At 45.0% G+C, this 16,440-nt stretch overlaps 1 protein-coding gene across 1 annotated transcript in view; it reads right to left on the bottom strand.

The window, feature by feature from the left end:
• Positions 1-16,440, bottom strand: part of LZTR1 (leucine zipper like post translational regulator 1) — a 692,494-nt gene that overhangs the window by 444,421 nt on the left and 231,633 nt on the right. The window contains exon 8 of the mRNA XM_069619129.1: positions 940-1,079. Within this exon, the coding sequence (XP_069475230.1) occupies positions 940-1,079 (140 nt within the window). The remainder of the gene's footprint in view (positions 1-939; positions 1,080-16,440) is intronic.

Here is a 16,440-nt window from a genome sequence, read left to right as displayed (position 1 = left end):
GTAGCGCAAGGTGAAAATTGCTAGGGTTGTGTACATTGCAGCCGAGACATCATGTCTATAATTTAATCGCGGCAAGTACATGTGCACGATTGCCATTTAAAAAAAACATTTTTATGTGTTGTCAACAATACCCTATTTCCCAATATACTGTAATCATATGTTTAGATACGTTTCAAAATGTATATTCTGAAACGATTCCTTGCTATATTGTAATACGGTCTCTACAGTTTGTGAATTCTCTCGTAAATATGGTTACCAAAACATATTTGAAATCACCCGTGAACGTTTTTGTGGAAGAAAAGTAAAACTCCTGGCCATACCACCTGTTGCACAGTGGAGTCGATTTGATCTGCTGGGCTTCAGCCACCTAGAGTACAGCAACGATGTACATGAAAGAGCATGCGATTATTCTTTCCCTTGTGTCTATGATTGAACTATAAGGCTTCTTGCTCGAGTTCATATTTACGGGGTTAAGTGCCTGATGCAAGTTGCGCTTACCTGCGAAAAAATATTTTCTAAATAGATTGAACGTAAAGTTAGTTTTGGAAAATGATGAAGATTCTGCATCATAGTTCCAACTAGAAGCTAGCTCACGTTTCTTTAACAATGTGAACTACGCATGTTGTCCCATTTAAATCAATAATTTATCAGAAATAGAGATTAAGGTTGTAATTGTACTCCAAGAAAAAGTAATTGAACAGCAACACAGTGTTTTCAGTGAAACTAAATGCAAATGAAAATGGTAAAAGGCACCTTCCACAAGAACTAAAGTTACAATTAAGGAATGTATAGTGAAAGCAACATTTCAGAATACTTTGTTCCCAGTAAATAATTTTCATTTAAAGCAGATGGATAGAACCACTTTCAAAATAAGTTCACATGTTCCCTATAACTGGCCAGGGACAAAATCAAAAAGGCATATCTGTGAAAAACACTTACACTTTCTCCTGAAATTCAAATTGAAAGAGATTGTTGGTGATCTTGGCCCCACTCTGTCCAGAAAACACAAACATTTTGTCTCTGCAGACTGCTACTGGAAAGTTACAGCAGGATGGTGGGATCTCGCCACTCTGCTCCATCTAAGATGAGAAAAGCACAGTTCAATAACATTCCCATATCATACACACAGATCAATGGCTTATTACCATGCAGGCCATGGAAATTAAGTGCCTGCCTGACCTCTATAGGCTCTGACAAATTCAAATATCTATATTTGTGGCATGGCAAAGCGTTGTTCATTATAAAATTCCACACTGTTTCACCTATCTGCATCAAATTTTGCATAGTTACCGGTTAGGACCCTCCCGACATTACTGGCTACATTACATTTGGACACCCCACCCCGTTCTCTGATTTCAGCAAAAGTCAAAATTTGTTTGTGGCTTGGCGAATCATTGTTCCTAATACAATTCCACACTGTTTCATCAATCGGCACCACATTTTGCATAGTTACCGGTTAGAACCCTCCAGACGTTACTGGCTACATTACATTTGGCCACTCCAGCCCTTTCCCTGGATTTCAGCACCCTCATACATGAGACGGTTGCCTGAAATCGGCAAAAGAAATCAATGTGATCGTAGAAGGACCGGTCTCGACATGAGGAACAAAACTCAAGGTCCCTATGGGACCTGGAAAACCACGTTTCAAGGCCCTATGATGCACGGTTTCCAAAATATTTGCACCGCAATGAACTGCACAACGAAAGGTTAAGGCGATAGGTTGGGAGGGAGCACAGTACATCCCAGTATCCCCTTCAAGTGTTTCCTCTTTTCTCCTTAGGGTTGCAAGTGTTCAATTTTGTTGTAGTAGCTCAAGGCTTAAAGAGCCCACACACCATGTGGAATCAATCAGAAGGGCAAAACTGCATCTTGTGAATGGCTCCATACTAGAGGGCAGTTTTTCTGAGGGACTGGGAACGCATTTATTTTCACACTATGAGCTGGCACTGACGAGTGCTGTGCCTGGAACAAATGCACAAAAATGGTGGCTGCAGCAGCAGGGCAGGTCTCTGAAAGGGTAAAGGCTTAACTGTTTAGGTTAGTGGTTGTCCACAGCATCTACTTTGAATAACAAAGAGAATGGGCTCTGGGGATTCTCAATCCTCCATGCCCCCATTTACCTCCTTCAGATTGCACTTAGCATGACTGAGATCCCAGGTTGCCAGCTCTTGAAGCGCAAAAGGAGAGGTGCCAAATGAGACTATACATGTTGATTATTTCATTCCCAAAGACAAATGGACTTGCTGGGCGTATGTCTATTAAGGAAAGCAGAGAGTAGCTCTTCTTCCTGGCTGTGGGGACCACAGCCTTATGGGATCCATAGCACTCCCCTAACTGACGCTAAACAGCTTAATTTCACCATCGTAACCAACAAATAGGTGGTGTTAAAGATGTTCATCTCAGCGCAGACAGGAGAGCTGCTCCATTGAGGTCTGGCTCTCAGAAGGTAACCTGCTGCCATGTGCAGGCCCTAAATAAATGGCTCCGATTGATACAGAGCTGATGAAGAGGAGTGGCAAGGGCTTCCCAGCTCTCTTGTACTCTAAAACTGAGGGTAAAGGCGCCTGTGTTACATTCCTCCAGAGAGCCAGCCCAGGGGTGATTTGTCCCTAATGCCTCGGCATGGTCTCTGGAGGATGACAAGAAGGATGAACGGTCATTGGGGAGAGACCAGAAACTTGTGGGAGCACGGAATTTCTCCCCATCATCAGCAAATAGGCCCTGAGTTAGGGCTTTCCCTCGTTCAGTAGGGCTTCTCGCTGCTCACCCACACAGCCTGCTGCGCAAATAGCCTTTGCAACATCCTCAATGCAGAGCTTAAGATGAGAATCGGTCGGATCACTGGAGGCCGGAGATGAAGCTCTGCCCTCATGGTACTCACGTCCCAGATTCGTCTTCAAGGCATGTGCCTGGTGCTACAGATGCCTTGCTCCTCTTCTAGGCCCATGCATGGGACTACATGGTTATTTAACTCTCTCTGCAACCAACATCAGCATCATGAATGTAAGAATAGTGGATTTCTAGACCATTGGTTGCAGTGAACTGTGCACTAATTCGGTTCCTCCCATCCCTTATCTGGCTTGGCTTTTAGAACAGGGCTACATTTTGAGCTGTGGGGGAAGACCAAGTACTGGTCTATTTCAAAAGAGTAGGCTACCCAGGATCTGAGAAGAGATTAATAAAAGATCGTGATAACACTCATCTTGCCTCTGACCCTACCAGGTCAGGGGCTTCTTCATTTGACTGCATTAGCATAACCAGTCAAATCTATACAAGGGCAATGGAACCAGGATCCCATGTACCCACCCACTAGTTTTCTTCCCACCTAGTGAATCTTGTTCCTGCGATATGGTGGTTCGGGGCAACGGTTTGCTTTCCTACCCCAGGGGTGCCCAAACTTCCTGAGGTAAGCTGCTTGTGAGTGAGGGTGCTGGCCCCAGGGTTAGGTCACTAAGCAAAAGGCATCACAGGTCCCTGCATGGAAATTGAGACTCTTCCTTGAATTGGACACTCATCTGCAGGGAGGCTGTTTTGGGATCCCTCAGTCTAGATGGATGTGTGCTTGGTGCTCGCCTGGAACCTACAGTTGTGCCACTCGCCAAACAGAAATGTCCCATTTCAACAGACATTAACCCAAGTAGACCCAAGAGCAATCCAACAAAAATCCACAAATGGCAATACAGCAGTTCCATGCAGAGCCCACAGCAACCACCATGCTCAACTCTCCATCCACATAAAAGGGGCTACGCAAAATGCTGCTGAAAAACAAAAAGGAGACAAATGGCAGCACCGCAGAGCGACTTAAATTAATATATAAACTGGATAACCATAGGATAGCCTTGTGAATTAAACTGTATTAATACTAAATTGGTCTGTAACCCATTCTGTGTTACCAAACGGTGGATTGTATATATTTGGATTTTGCTTTATCTAGTTTGGAGTGACTTGATCTTAATGCAAGTATAAATAACAAAGGTTTCGGGAAAAAACTGTCGGAAATAGACTCATCGAAAAATAAACAGGCGATGAAAGAACACAGAACCACTTGTTTATACATCTGTGTAGATTTTCTAATGCTTGCCAGTCTTCCGAGTTGTTAATTGTAATTTACACCAAACCACTGATCTTAGTCTCAAGCGTTACTGCTCAGGCGCATTACCAAGTGAGAGTTTGCTTCAGACTTTAGTAATAAACCCTTACAGGTGCAATAAGGTCAGCTTCTCAGAACCCTACACCAGTGATGGTTCTGAAAACATTTGTAGCAGGGCAGATGATAAAGTCGAATTTTTTAAGAATCTCATGGGGTAGAACAACTAACACATCACAGAACTCGATCTAAACTCCCCAAAATGTCTCAAACCGACAGGTACATCACACCCAATCGCCCCCTGATGAGGTAGAAAAAGCTATTAGGGCTCTCCAATGGCATAAAGCTCTAGGCCCCAGAGGGTTCCCTAATCTCTTTTACAAAACATTCACACGCTCCCTAGTCTCATCACTGACTGAACTATTTAACGCTATTATAGTTTCAAACTAGGTCATTCCATCACTGGTAGGGACCCTTCTCTTTCAGCCAGGCAAGAGTGCTGCCACATGCACTTCCTACCACCCAATCTCACCCCTCATCTGTGATGCAATGATTTAAGTTAAAATAGTAGTGTGCAGACTGATGCAAGTGCTCCTCTCCAGAATACGGTCCAAACAAACTGGCCAGATAATTGATTGAAGGGCCCTTTATATATTAGAAGGGCGGCTGATGTGAGGGGTTAGAAATGGGAGGTGGACAAGTTTGTGAATGTTGTTCAAAAGATGCCATTTTATTCAATTGAAAGGTTAGATAAACGCCTCACTATCCCTACCCTAACAAGGATTTCCCTGCTGAAAATAAACTAAAGAAAAGGCACCAACAAAGGATATCTGTACCTCACACTTCTACATGAAATAAATCAACATGGTAATGTATAACAGTTCAAAAGGTAGCCAAAAGAATATAACAACTGAATTCGTAATATAGCAACAGCTTCTCCTTATAATCTGGGTGAATTCACTTTCCTAGATTCAAGCAGGATTCTGCTCCACAGTTCCAAAAGGAAATAAGGAAATCAAGGTTTGTAACAAAGTTTCAACACAGTTCTTTGCAACCCTAACTGGATAATAGCAAGTTCTGAGACTCCAGAGTATAAAAGGTTCTTTCTCTTCCTTGAGCAAGAGTAAGATTCAGAATTATCCTCTTCACATAAACAATTAAACAATATTTTATTTATTTATAGTTACTTGTTTATAGTTTAACAAGAACTTTAACAAATCATTAAAATGAATACAATTTCATAAATCACATGATTCCTATTTAAAAGAAAAAAAAGAATGGTTACATCTCTCGCTAAAAATCATAAAATCCATCTAGCAATCCCAACAATTAGTACTACACTAAGGAATTCATAAATCCTTGTTGGTAAAAATGTAACAATTCATGCTTACACAAAGTCTTTGAGCTCTTTTTTGGGTTCGTACTTCTGAGCCATTTCATTTAAATAAAATGTGTTTAAAAAGAACGATTAAAAGTGCATCCATTCATCATAGCCCCAACTACATCTGATACATCCGTTACACAGTTCTAAAAAAGCATTCCTAGACGTTTTTCCACTATTTTCCAGTCTGAGTAAAGTGCAATGTGCATTTGGTTGGAATCTGAGTTGAAGCAGTAATCCCAAAAGAAGTCTGATTTGATTGATTCATAATTGTGCAACCGGGTGCCTAGCAAGCACATGTATATTGGCCCAAGTGCACAACATTCCGTCATTACATGCCTCGCAGTCGCCAAATGCTCAGAGGATTTACATACACAGCATTATCTAGATTCTTTCGGGATTCACAGTTGTGGGCCTTTATTTGTTAACAATGGTAGCGAGTTGATTCTCAGTCTCAACGTAAAGTGCAACACTGCAGGGCTTGGACTAAGATGATAAGGCTGGGGTTTCAGGTAACAATGATTTGCGTGTGCATCCACACCGTACTTACTGATGCCGGTCAAACGAGTAAAATTTTTAACCCAGTCTCAGGTATTGGCCTTTCTAAATATGGAAGCCTTGACCAGGTCGAAGTTAGACCAAGTCTCAGGCCGGGGCATCTAATTAATGGTGTCAAAGAATTCCAAAGTTAAAGTTTCAAAATTCTTTGCACCATTTTTTACTTACTACCCACAACTCTTACCAAAGTCGTCCAATAGTGGGCATGTAGGTGACATTTTGGACTTTGCATATAAGGCTCCTTTCTTTTTGAGCAATAATGTACTTAGTGATATGATCACAAGTTCCAGTTGTAAGTATTCCATAGGGGTGGAGGCCGCTAAGTTTAATGCTGTATGCCAAAACCTCTCCTCCAAGCGATCCAGCCAGTCAAGTTCCCTCAAGGTTATTGCCTCTAACACATACAAAGTCATGGGACAGTAGCATTGCTTGTAAAGAATCAACATGCCTTTTATAGTATATCACGTAGTATTATTGACACATTTTGAGAGGAGACGCATCAGCTGGCGCGCTTTTGTTTTTTTAGTCCCCAAGATGTAATGGTTTCATTTCAAGGCCTAAATAAATACACATAGCTTCCCACATATTCAATCTCCCCCAACTTTGTTTTCATAGCTTTTTTATATACTTTTTTATTTGCTGATAACATGCATTTGGTCTTAGAGAGGTTCACTGTAAGGCCATTTTCGTGCACATAGTCCGAGCTAGTTTAACATGTTATTCATCCCACTGAGGGTGTGGTCGAATAACACCAAATCGTCAGCATACAACAAGTTTTCAATACTTTCCATCCCAATTTTTGGAGGGCATTTAGGACTTGTCAGTAGTCGAGCGAGCAAGTCAGCAAGGAAGAGATTAAATAGCAGGGGAGCCAACACACAACCTTGCTCGACTCCCCTGCTTACACTTATTAATCCAGACATGCTCCCCTCATTATCCAAACGTACTCTTACATAGGTGTTATTGTGAAGAAGTCTAATTGTGAATACCAACCATTCTGGGCATCCTAGCGCCCGCAACTTTAGCCACAACCTGTCTCGATCAACCTGATCGAAAGCAGCCCTTAAGTCCACAAATGTTACGTATAGCGAAGGGCGACCTTTGCCAGCAGTTCTTTTTAACAGTATATCGAGTAGCCTAATGTTATGGGTGGTTGCACTCCTGATTGCGTGACCCAGCTCTGCAGCTCACCAAGCAAAAAGGCACCATACAACTTTCCCGTTAGGTCCAACATTGACAGCAGCCTGTACTTGTCCGGGACTTTTCTGTCCCCTTTCTTATAAATTAGGACCAACACAGACTGCTGCCACAAGACTGGTATCTGATGTGTAATACAGATTTTCTTAAATAATACCGAGATAACGGAGGCCCAGATATCAGGAGAGTTCTTGAGAACCACATCAGACAGCCCGTTAGGGCTCGGTGCTCAGGAACCTTTCAGGTTCATGATGGCCTCTACCATTAGCTCATGGGTGATCTTCACTGGCCACTCAATCGCTGGGTGAGGATCGACCAAAGTGTTTAATTCTGTCCTGTTTTCGCTAGTTTTTAAGCACTGCTCCCAGACGTCACCACCTATCTGATTTAAAGTGTGCATTGGCCCTGTGCCCCTTGCTTGCGAAATAATTTGCCAAATAGTATGTGAATTCCTACACTTCAAGGCCCCCAGCATTTGCTGCCATTGAGCATTCTGGATTGACAAACCCTGATGGTTAAGCCAGTTTCGTATTTGTTTTTTTCTTTTCTTGGCAATCTGAATTTCTCAGTCTTGTCTACCTTAGAGCGTTTAATAGCTGTGACTGGCCTTAGTGCACACTTAGCGTCTCGGTCTTCATATGACCTTTCTCCCCTATGATCATTCTCCCGTACCTTCTGCCAACCTCTTTAGCCAGGATTCGAATTCATCTGGGGTTAATTCCCCTTCGATGGCCATGTCACTATGGAGGTCTTTGGTTACTACTTGCAACGCTCTTTGGAGATTTGCTGTTGACCAGGAAATTGGATTCCCTGCTTGAATACAGACCAGGCCCCCGTTAATTCCAACAAAGGACACACAGGATTGGCTGTCAATTTGCAATAAGACCGCATGGTCACGGTTTACTCCGGGGTTCACCCTAAGCTCCTGGATCTGCTCCAGGACCACACTGCTACTGAAAGAATAATCAAGAGTTGCCCTGGGCCGTCCGTCACTCCAAGTGAACTGCCCCGGAACGTCTCCCTTGGCTCTACAATTAATTATGAACATCTCCCATTCATTCAAAAACGCCAACTATCTCCTTCCCTTACCATTTCCCTGCAGCATTACACTACTGCTTGCCATGTACTTATACACGGCACCCTCAGTATCATCAAGACATCTAGCAATCAAGTTGCCCCCGATTAAAACTGCTCTGTGCTCTTCCCCGCCTTCCCGCTTGGAGAGGATTTCCTCTATGGCTTTGTAAATCATCTCAACTGAGCTCAGTAAGGGGGCAGCATATACATTAAAAATGAGCAGTTTGTCCTTGGCATTAGCGTTCCCCATATGAACTTCCACTGGCATCACATTTTCAGTCAGGATTGACAAAGGAACGATTTTAGATTTAAGGGTGTTAGGAATGCCAATTATAAGACCACCAGAGGGTCTTCTCCTGGGTCCCTTTCTTGCTGGCACATCGTATATGTGGAACACATCTATCGCTATTGAAGAGGTCAATCATGTCTCCTGTATCAGAAGGACGTTGTATTGTGTTCACATCTTAGTGGTCTCGGTGTGCCCCAGCAGATGCATGTGGGCCTGGCGATGCTAGTGTTTCACTTGGGCTCTAATCCCTCCGTACACAGGAAACCCTTCAACCAGGCCCATCCCATTTTGTTTTCAGTATTGAGTGGCTGAGGAACAATTTTGTCTACTAGTCTTGCATGTTTGTTTTTACCAAGGCACTCTTAGCATTTCACACAACCTCCAGTTAGTTCATCATGTCTTTGTCTAGGGTATATCCCAAGCCTTGTAGCCTTTTTTCTTGTTAGCGTATTAATTATGCTATTTCAGGTAATATGCAGTGAATACGCAATATGTTACCACTGGTTTCTATTAAAGGTTCAACTAATTCAAAGTCAGTTGATTTCAATACTCGTAGGTAAGGTATTCTGTGTAAGATGTGGACCAGCTCACTACGGTTCATCAATTTATTTGTTTTGCCGTGGATAGCTGTCGCAATTATGATCTTTTTAGGATCAACCAGAGATTTTTCTTCTGAACCTGTAGGATCCATTGCCATACGATTAACAGTGATCTGTGCCTGAACTATACCCCCATGTGCCTTAGCCCCAGCAACTACACACCAAAAGACTTGCTCGAAGTGCCTTGCGAAGACTGGTATGAGGATCTGATATCATCAAACAGTTTCTTCAAGAAAGGCAGTCTTTTTGTCTTTTAATAACCAATTCCCGTTGTGACCTTTGCTTAAGTCTTTGCTCCTTCCTCCTTGTTTTCTCAAGACTGAGTTTATGGTAGAGTTTCAAGGGTTCACTCGGTCTTGACCCGTTGGCAGGCGCCTGGGCTGTTCTTTTGGGTCATTTTGTAAGTTTCCTTTGCGCCTGCAACTTGCGCTATGCCAACATTCGCTGCTTGCGGGTTAAGAAGATTGTTGCGTCGTCCGCTAAACTACATTCTTCCAATTGGCTTGTCTGCTCTAAGGTGCAGTTGTTTTTTGCTCAACCTACGGGTTTGACTATGTAATTTTTTCGTGGGTAACAGCCTTAGGGGCCTTGGTTTTAGACTGCTCCACAGCTAAATCAGTCTGGGTGCCCCGATGCATTTAATTTTAAATTGATTGTCCAATGATTAGACTATCACACTCTGCAAATTAACTTCTTGAAGAATGGTGCCACACAGTTTTAATAGGATTTTAACAGCAAACTTCATGGGATCGTTGCCATCAACTTTCTCTGTATCACTGTGTGTATTAGAATTGGAGATGGTCGTTTTTTTGTCACATCGCAAGTTTCTGAGCCATCCGTAGGGGGATACAGGTCGGGGGTGATAGATAATCTAGACGACAGTGATCAGAGGTAATTGGCATGAAGGTGATGTAGCTGTGGCAGATTGGGGAGGAAGTACTTTAGGCTCAGTAAGTACTTTTGTCACCCCGGACAAAGTTTGTGCCTGCAGGAACTAGCAAATCATTATCATCAATGCTGCCATAGGTCAGTACATGTTTGGTCGTGGTTGATGAGGGCGGCTTGGTTCCCTGATTCTACCACTTCGGGCACTTTAGCGTTCACGCTTTGGCCAGCTTTGCGATTTACAAAAGTTCAGATTGTTCCTCTGTTTGCTTTGGTGACCACCGCTCCTGGTTTAATCCCTCCTTCGGTACCCAGTGTCACTAGAGATTTAGATACGAATGCCTGCGATCTTGCGATAGGCATTTTGTTATAAGGTTTTTGCGAGTATTTTTTTGCAGCTTTGCTTGTTGTTTTCGCAGGAATCCATGGGGCGAGAGAGAGATTAGTCTTCACAAACCACACTTAGGCATGGTTAGGATTAAAGTCGTCTGCGCCTGTGCTAATGAGACGCTTCTGTGTACAACTCTCCCCGTGTGTTATAGAGAATATGAAAATAGTACTTACAACATGGTGTCCCCCACCAGCACCGATAACACTCTGCGCGCTCTGCTCCTTGGAGCCCTTTATGAATGGGTCGATGCTCTTCCTTGTGAATGGACACGGTAGAAAGACGCCAGCACGAAAAAGCAGTGTTACCCACCAGCACTGGTAACATTCTGTGCAAGAATATTTTCTGAGTTCATCAATAGTAACAATAATGGTCTTGGTCAGGATGATTTGCCACATCTGAAAGTTTATGAAGACATGTAACTACTCTACAGCAGTTTTAAAAAGTTCTTCCTTCAGCACCACAATCAACATAAATTGTCTTTGTCAGGACCACTTTGTAGCACTTTGTCAACTGCAACCTGGCTTACTCCCATGGCGGGCCTACTACCTCCATCACACCTGGTTTACTCTCATGTCAGGCCTACTACTTCAAAGGTTTGTCATCCGGGTATACACCCCTGCCCGAACAGCTTTTCACAAATAGTAAGTGCTTCTGTTGTTAAGATCCACTTACAATAGCTTTACATCAGCTTCGCAATGTTCAGTATTTTGCAACATCAAACAGTTAGCAACTCTTTAGAGAAACACAATTCCTTCTCCTCCTCCTGCTCCTTCTCCTCCTCTCTCCTCCCCCCCTGTCATGAGGATCCGTTTGGAGTACAAAGTCAAGTGCAATTCCTGGTACGACTTCGACCTAGCTACACTTAAATGTAAGTGTAGGGAGACAGAGGAAATGGAGGGCTTTTGTTCATCCTCTGACAAACTAGCCTGTCGCCTGTTCCAAAGGCAATACCGACTCTCTATCCTCACCAAGAAGAGAGTACACATTCAAGCCTGTGTCTCTGCGGCATCTAACAACTCGGCCAAACTCTTTAAAATCTGCAAGGAGCTGGCTAACCCTGCTGCAGTCTCTACCCCTCTGTTGCCTCCCAGGCTCTTTGTAATGCCCTTGCCTCTCACTTTATCTCAAAATCCCAGGACATCCTGTCCACCCTCTTCTGCCCTCCTCTTCCCTCTCCTGTACATGGTGACCCTCCTTCAGCCCCCCCCTTTCTCATCCTTTCCTCTTTTCTCCCCTGATGAGGTTGCTAGACAAATCCGATCAATGAAAGCCTCATCAAAACAGGTTCATCCCAGTTCTTCTAAAACCATCAAGGACCACATTGATACCCTCGCTCAGGCCCATGCCGATTTCTACAATCTCTCCTTTGCCTCAGGATCTTTCCCCTCCCCTCCCCTCTGAAGCACTCCCTAGTGCATGCCCACCTCAAGAAACCCACAGCTGATCCTTCTTATCCGGCTAACTATTGCCCAATTTCCATTACTCCCTTTCTGGGCAAACTCCTTGAAAAGCTGGCCATCTCTCAGCTTAGCCTACGTTCTGATTCTGTGGGCTGTCTCCACGACCACCAGTTTGGCTTCAGAGCAGCCAGAAGCACGGAAACTGCTCTCCTGAGCATCCGTGAAGATCTGCTTTCCAACCTTGACTCTAACATTCCCTCTGTCCTCATCGTACTCGATCTCTCTTCTGCCTTTGACACGGTCAACCATACCATCCTGCTCAACTATCTCTGTGATAACCTGGGCATCACCGATCAGGCTCTGGTCTGGCTGACCTCTTTCCTCTCTGATCGACCCTCTCAGGTCCAACTTGGGCCCTTCCTATCTTGGGTGTTCCCCAGGGGTCTACCCTCTCGCCCTGGCTTTTCAACCAATACCTGGCCCATTGCAATGCCATTTTCTGCTCCAATTTCCAGTGCTATGCCGACGACACTCAGCTCATTTTCAGGCTGCCCTCAGCCACCTCCTCTCATCTCGATTGACTAAGATTGGTGTGCCGCAATGATTTTTGTCTGAATGCCAGCAAGACTGAGATCCTCATCGGCACACCCTCACCTTCATTTACCCTCACTCTCTGGCCGGCCTCCCTTGGCCCTCCTCCTACACCCACCTGCAAGGCCAAGAACCTTGGGGTAATCTTTGACTCCACAGTCTCGTTCTCCGCCCACATCTCTGAGGTCTCTAAAAAGTCAAACTTCATACTGCACCTCCTCAGAGGTACTCTGCCTTTCCTCTCCTTCCCCCAGAAGCTCATCGTCTCCCAAGCTCTGGTTCTCTCTGGGTTGGACTATTGTAACGGCCCCTTTCTAAATCTACCCGACTCTACTCTCCACCCTCTGCAACCAATCAAGAACAAGACTGCAAGACTTGTCCTTGACCTGTAGCTCTGGGACTGTATCTCTCAAGCTCTGAAATCTCTCCATTGGTTCCCAGAGGATGGAAGGATTCAATTCAAAACCCTCTGCATTGTCCACAAGGCTTTCTGGGGCCTAGGTCCAAAATACCTTCAGCTATCTCTCCGCAAATACCTCCCCTCTCAAGCTCTTCGCTCCTCTACCTCCAACTCCATCAGGGTCAGTCGTTTTTCAAAGAAACGATCTGGGGGTAGATCTCAGTCTTTGGCTGAGGCCTCCCTCTGGAACAGCCTCCCTGCCACTCTGAAACTAGAGGAGAACCATCTCCGGTTCCGGAAGCACCTCAAGACCTTCCTCATTGCTTCTGCCTTTGTCCCCCCTTTCCCCTGCTGATCTGTTCTCTCTCTGCACCGTGCACCTGGCCAACCTCTGTCTTCCGGGCCCAGGTACCTTCTCACCCTGCACCCTCCCACACTGCCTCCAGAGCACTCCTTGCACTGGAGTCTGTATCTGTACCCATACAGTCCCCCCTTTTTCTTCCTGCACTTATCAGACCCACCCTGTCTGCTGCCTTAAACCCAGCACTTGCCACTTGCTGGCTGCACTACCACTGCCACTGTTTTTTGCCTTCATTTATTTATACTATTTATTATTTATTTGTTTCTCCTTTGTTCTGCACTATCCACTTCTCCCCCTTCCATGCACTTTTCCCCTCTCCCTCTCCCATGTACTTGCGTGTTCTCAGTGTCACTGGGCCTATTAAGATCGTTTTTTTCTCCACAGTTCCCCTCCCTTGCCTTGCTGCGCTCTGAAACACGTGTGAACGAGCGCGATAGAAATAAAATATCAATCAATCTTGGGGGAGGAAAGCTTCCCTCGCTTTCGCTTTCCCACAGAGCGACCTCTGCACTTAAGGCTTCTGCAGGCACAGACCCTCTCAGGGCCAACTACTGTTCTCCGTTTAACAGGGGGTCCCGGCTTCTTCTCCCTCCTCCAGTTTCTGCTTCTACTGCTTACACTGCTCACTCTGATCCCACTGCTCGCTAATGGCCTACACCTGTGGGGGCATTTTAAGCCTCGCAGTCTCCCTCAGCTGTGGGTCATTGCAATTAACAAGCTGCACTTTGCAGTTTTGTCCTTCTTTAGCCCTCTTCTTCATACCAGTACCTCAGGGTTATGGGACTTGAATTCCCTAAGGCAAAAGTTAGTTTAGAAGGGTCCCATGCCAGGTTTTCTGGGGGAATCACTGCTGATTCATCACACCGACCTGTAGGATTAGATTAGATGCAGCAGCTTCCACATCACCCTGCTTGCTCAAAAAGCTAAAGAAAGGTTTGGATGTACAGCTTAATTCTCCGATCAAGTTTTGGAAAACATTCAGATTTCATACACACAAATCATGGCTAACAATATCTTAACCAAGTAAACATGCAACTCGCGACACATGGGACAGGGCTTTCCACTCTGCCATTCCTAATGCTCCTTCTGTGGAGCACCTAGCTCAATACATTTTTGCCTGGGAAGACCTTGAGGGAATGGATGGCACTCCATGAACTGCAAATATATACCAATCAATTCCAGCTTTATTTCGACAAGAAAGTCACAAAAGCAGTACACAATAAAATAATAATTTACTTACCAAACTGGTAATGTTCTTCCGACTGGATGTTCCTCCAACGCTTTCCTCATCTATGACATGTAATGCCCACAGCTGTGCTACTTCAGAATTTATTTCGGCAGAGGGCGCCCTTGTGTCGATGTCATCGGGTCGATGTTCCTCGAGGTCCTCCGTCGAAGGTGACATCAGATGTTACAAGTAGGACGCACGGCGCCCGTAGCCTCAGTTCATGTTTTTTCCCCCTCTCACAACGTGTGGCATACATGCCTAGTGTCCTAAGCCGACTGCACTTAACCTTGCGGGACGTAAGCTGTAATGACATGGGAAATTCTTGAGAGGGGTAGGCTGGGAGGGCGATGAGGAATACGTTGGAGGAACATCCAGTCAAAAGAACATTACAAGTTTGGTAAGTAACTTGTTCTTTGATCCTCATCTATGACGGACTCCCAAAGCAGTAAAGATGAGTGGAGGAAGGAAAAGAATTTAGACATACCCAATTCAAAAGGCAGAGTACAGAACTGCCTTACCAAAGGCAACATCCTGAGCACGGGACATATCCAGGGAGTAATGCTTAACAAATGTGTGTATAGAAGACCATGTTGCAGCGTCACAGATATTCTTAACAGGCATACCCCTCTAGAGTGCTGTCGAAGTGGCCATGCCCCTGGTGGAGCAGTGGGCACGCAAACCCTCAGGAGAGTCCTTACCAGTCAACCGGTAGCATTCCGAAATAGTGAGGATAATCCAGCTAGACAGGGTCTGCTTAGAAACATCCTGTCGCAAACTGTGTCCAGTATATACCACAAAGAGCTGGTCTTCCACTCCGAGCTTGGCCATACTGCAGAGATAAAAACTCAAAGCTCTCCTAGGATCCAACCTATGGAGCCATTCCTCATCCTTATTAGGATGAGGAGGAGGATAGAAAGCGGAAATTACCACCTTCTGACTCAAATGAAATTCTGACACAACCTTAGGCAAAAAAGGACGGACAAACTCTCAGTACGACCCTGTCCCTGTGGAATAAAGTAAAGGAGGCTTAGAAGAAAGTGCCTGCAACTTGATCACTCTTCTAGCAGATTAATTGCAACCAAGAAAACAGTTTTAAATGTCAAAGCCTCAACGGGCAAGGTTCAAATGGAGCACCCATCAGGAATTTCAAAACCAAATTAAGGTCCCAGACCCGCACCTGAAATGGCAATGGCGGGAACACATTTGTGAGCCCTTTCAAAAACGGAGTCATCAGTGGAATTTTAGAATAAGAGCATTCCTCTGAAGAGCGCTTAAATATAGACAGTGCTGCCAAGTAACCTTTAATGGTGCCCACCTGAAGACCCCTGTGGTCCAAGGAAAGAAGGAAAGAGAGAATCTCCGGAATCGAGCACTGAAAAGGATCCACATTCCTTCCTCTGCACCAGTCGCAAAACTTATGACAACGGTACAGGGACTTCGTTGCGGGCCGTCTAGCCGAAAGCAACACCTCCATTACGTCATCCGGAAGGTCCCAATCTCTATATCGCAACCTCTCTGAAACCATGCGTGAAGGTTCAGAGTCTCGACCTCCGGATGGAGAACCCGACATTCCTCCTGCGAGAGACGATCCTCTCTGAGGGGCAGACGTATTGGAGGACAGATGGACATGTCCAGAAGGTCCGGGTACCACGCTCTCCGGGCCCAATCTGGGGCAATGAGGATCATGTGGGTCCCGAATCTTCTCAACCTCCTGAGAACTGAGGGATGACGGGTATTGGAGGAAATGCGTACAGTAGCGGAAAGAGCCACACCACTACGAATGCGTCTCCTAGAGCTCCTCTCGGAGGAAATTCCCTTGAGCAGAACCTTTCGCACTTCTGGTTGGCACCAGTTGCGAACAGGTCCACCTGTCGGTCTCCCCAAAGGGTGAAGATCTCCTTAACGACTTCCTGAGCTAGCTCCCACTCATGGGAGACTGCGCTCTGCCTGCTCAGAGCGTCCGCCACCATGTTCTCCTTGCAGGCTAAATGAACCA

Source organism: Ambystoma mexicanum, chromosome 10, assembly GCF_040938575.1.
Source record: "Ambystoma mexicanum isolate Mex_15411 chromosome 10, UKY_AmexF1_1, whole genome shotgun sequence".
Taxonomy (NCBI): domain Eukaryota; kingdom Metazoa; phylum Chordata; class Amphibia; order Caudata; family Ambystomatidae; genus Ambystoma; species Ambystoma mexicanum.
Note: the sequence above shows the minus strand (reverse complement) of the source record. Positions and strands in the feature narration are given on the sequence as shown.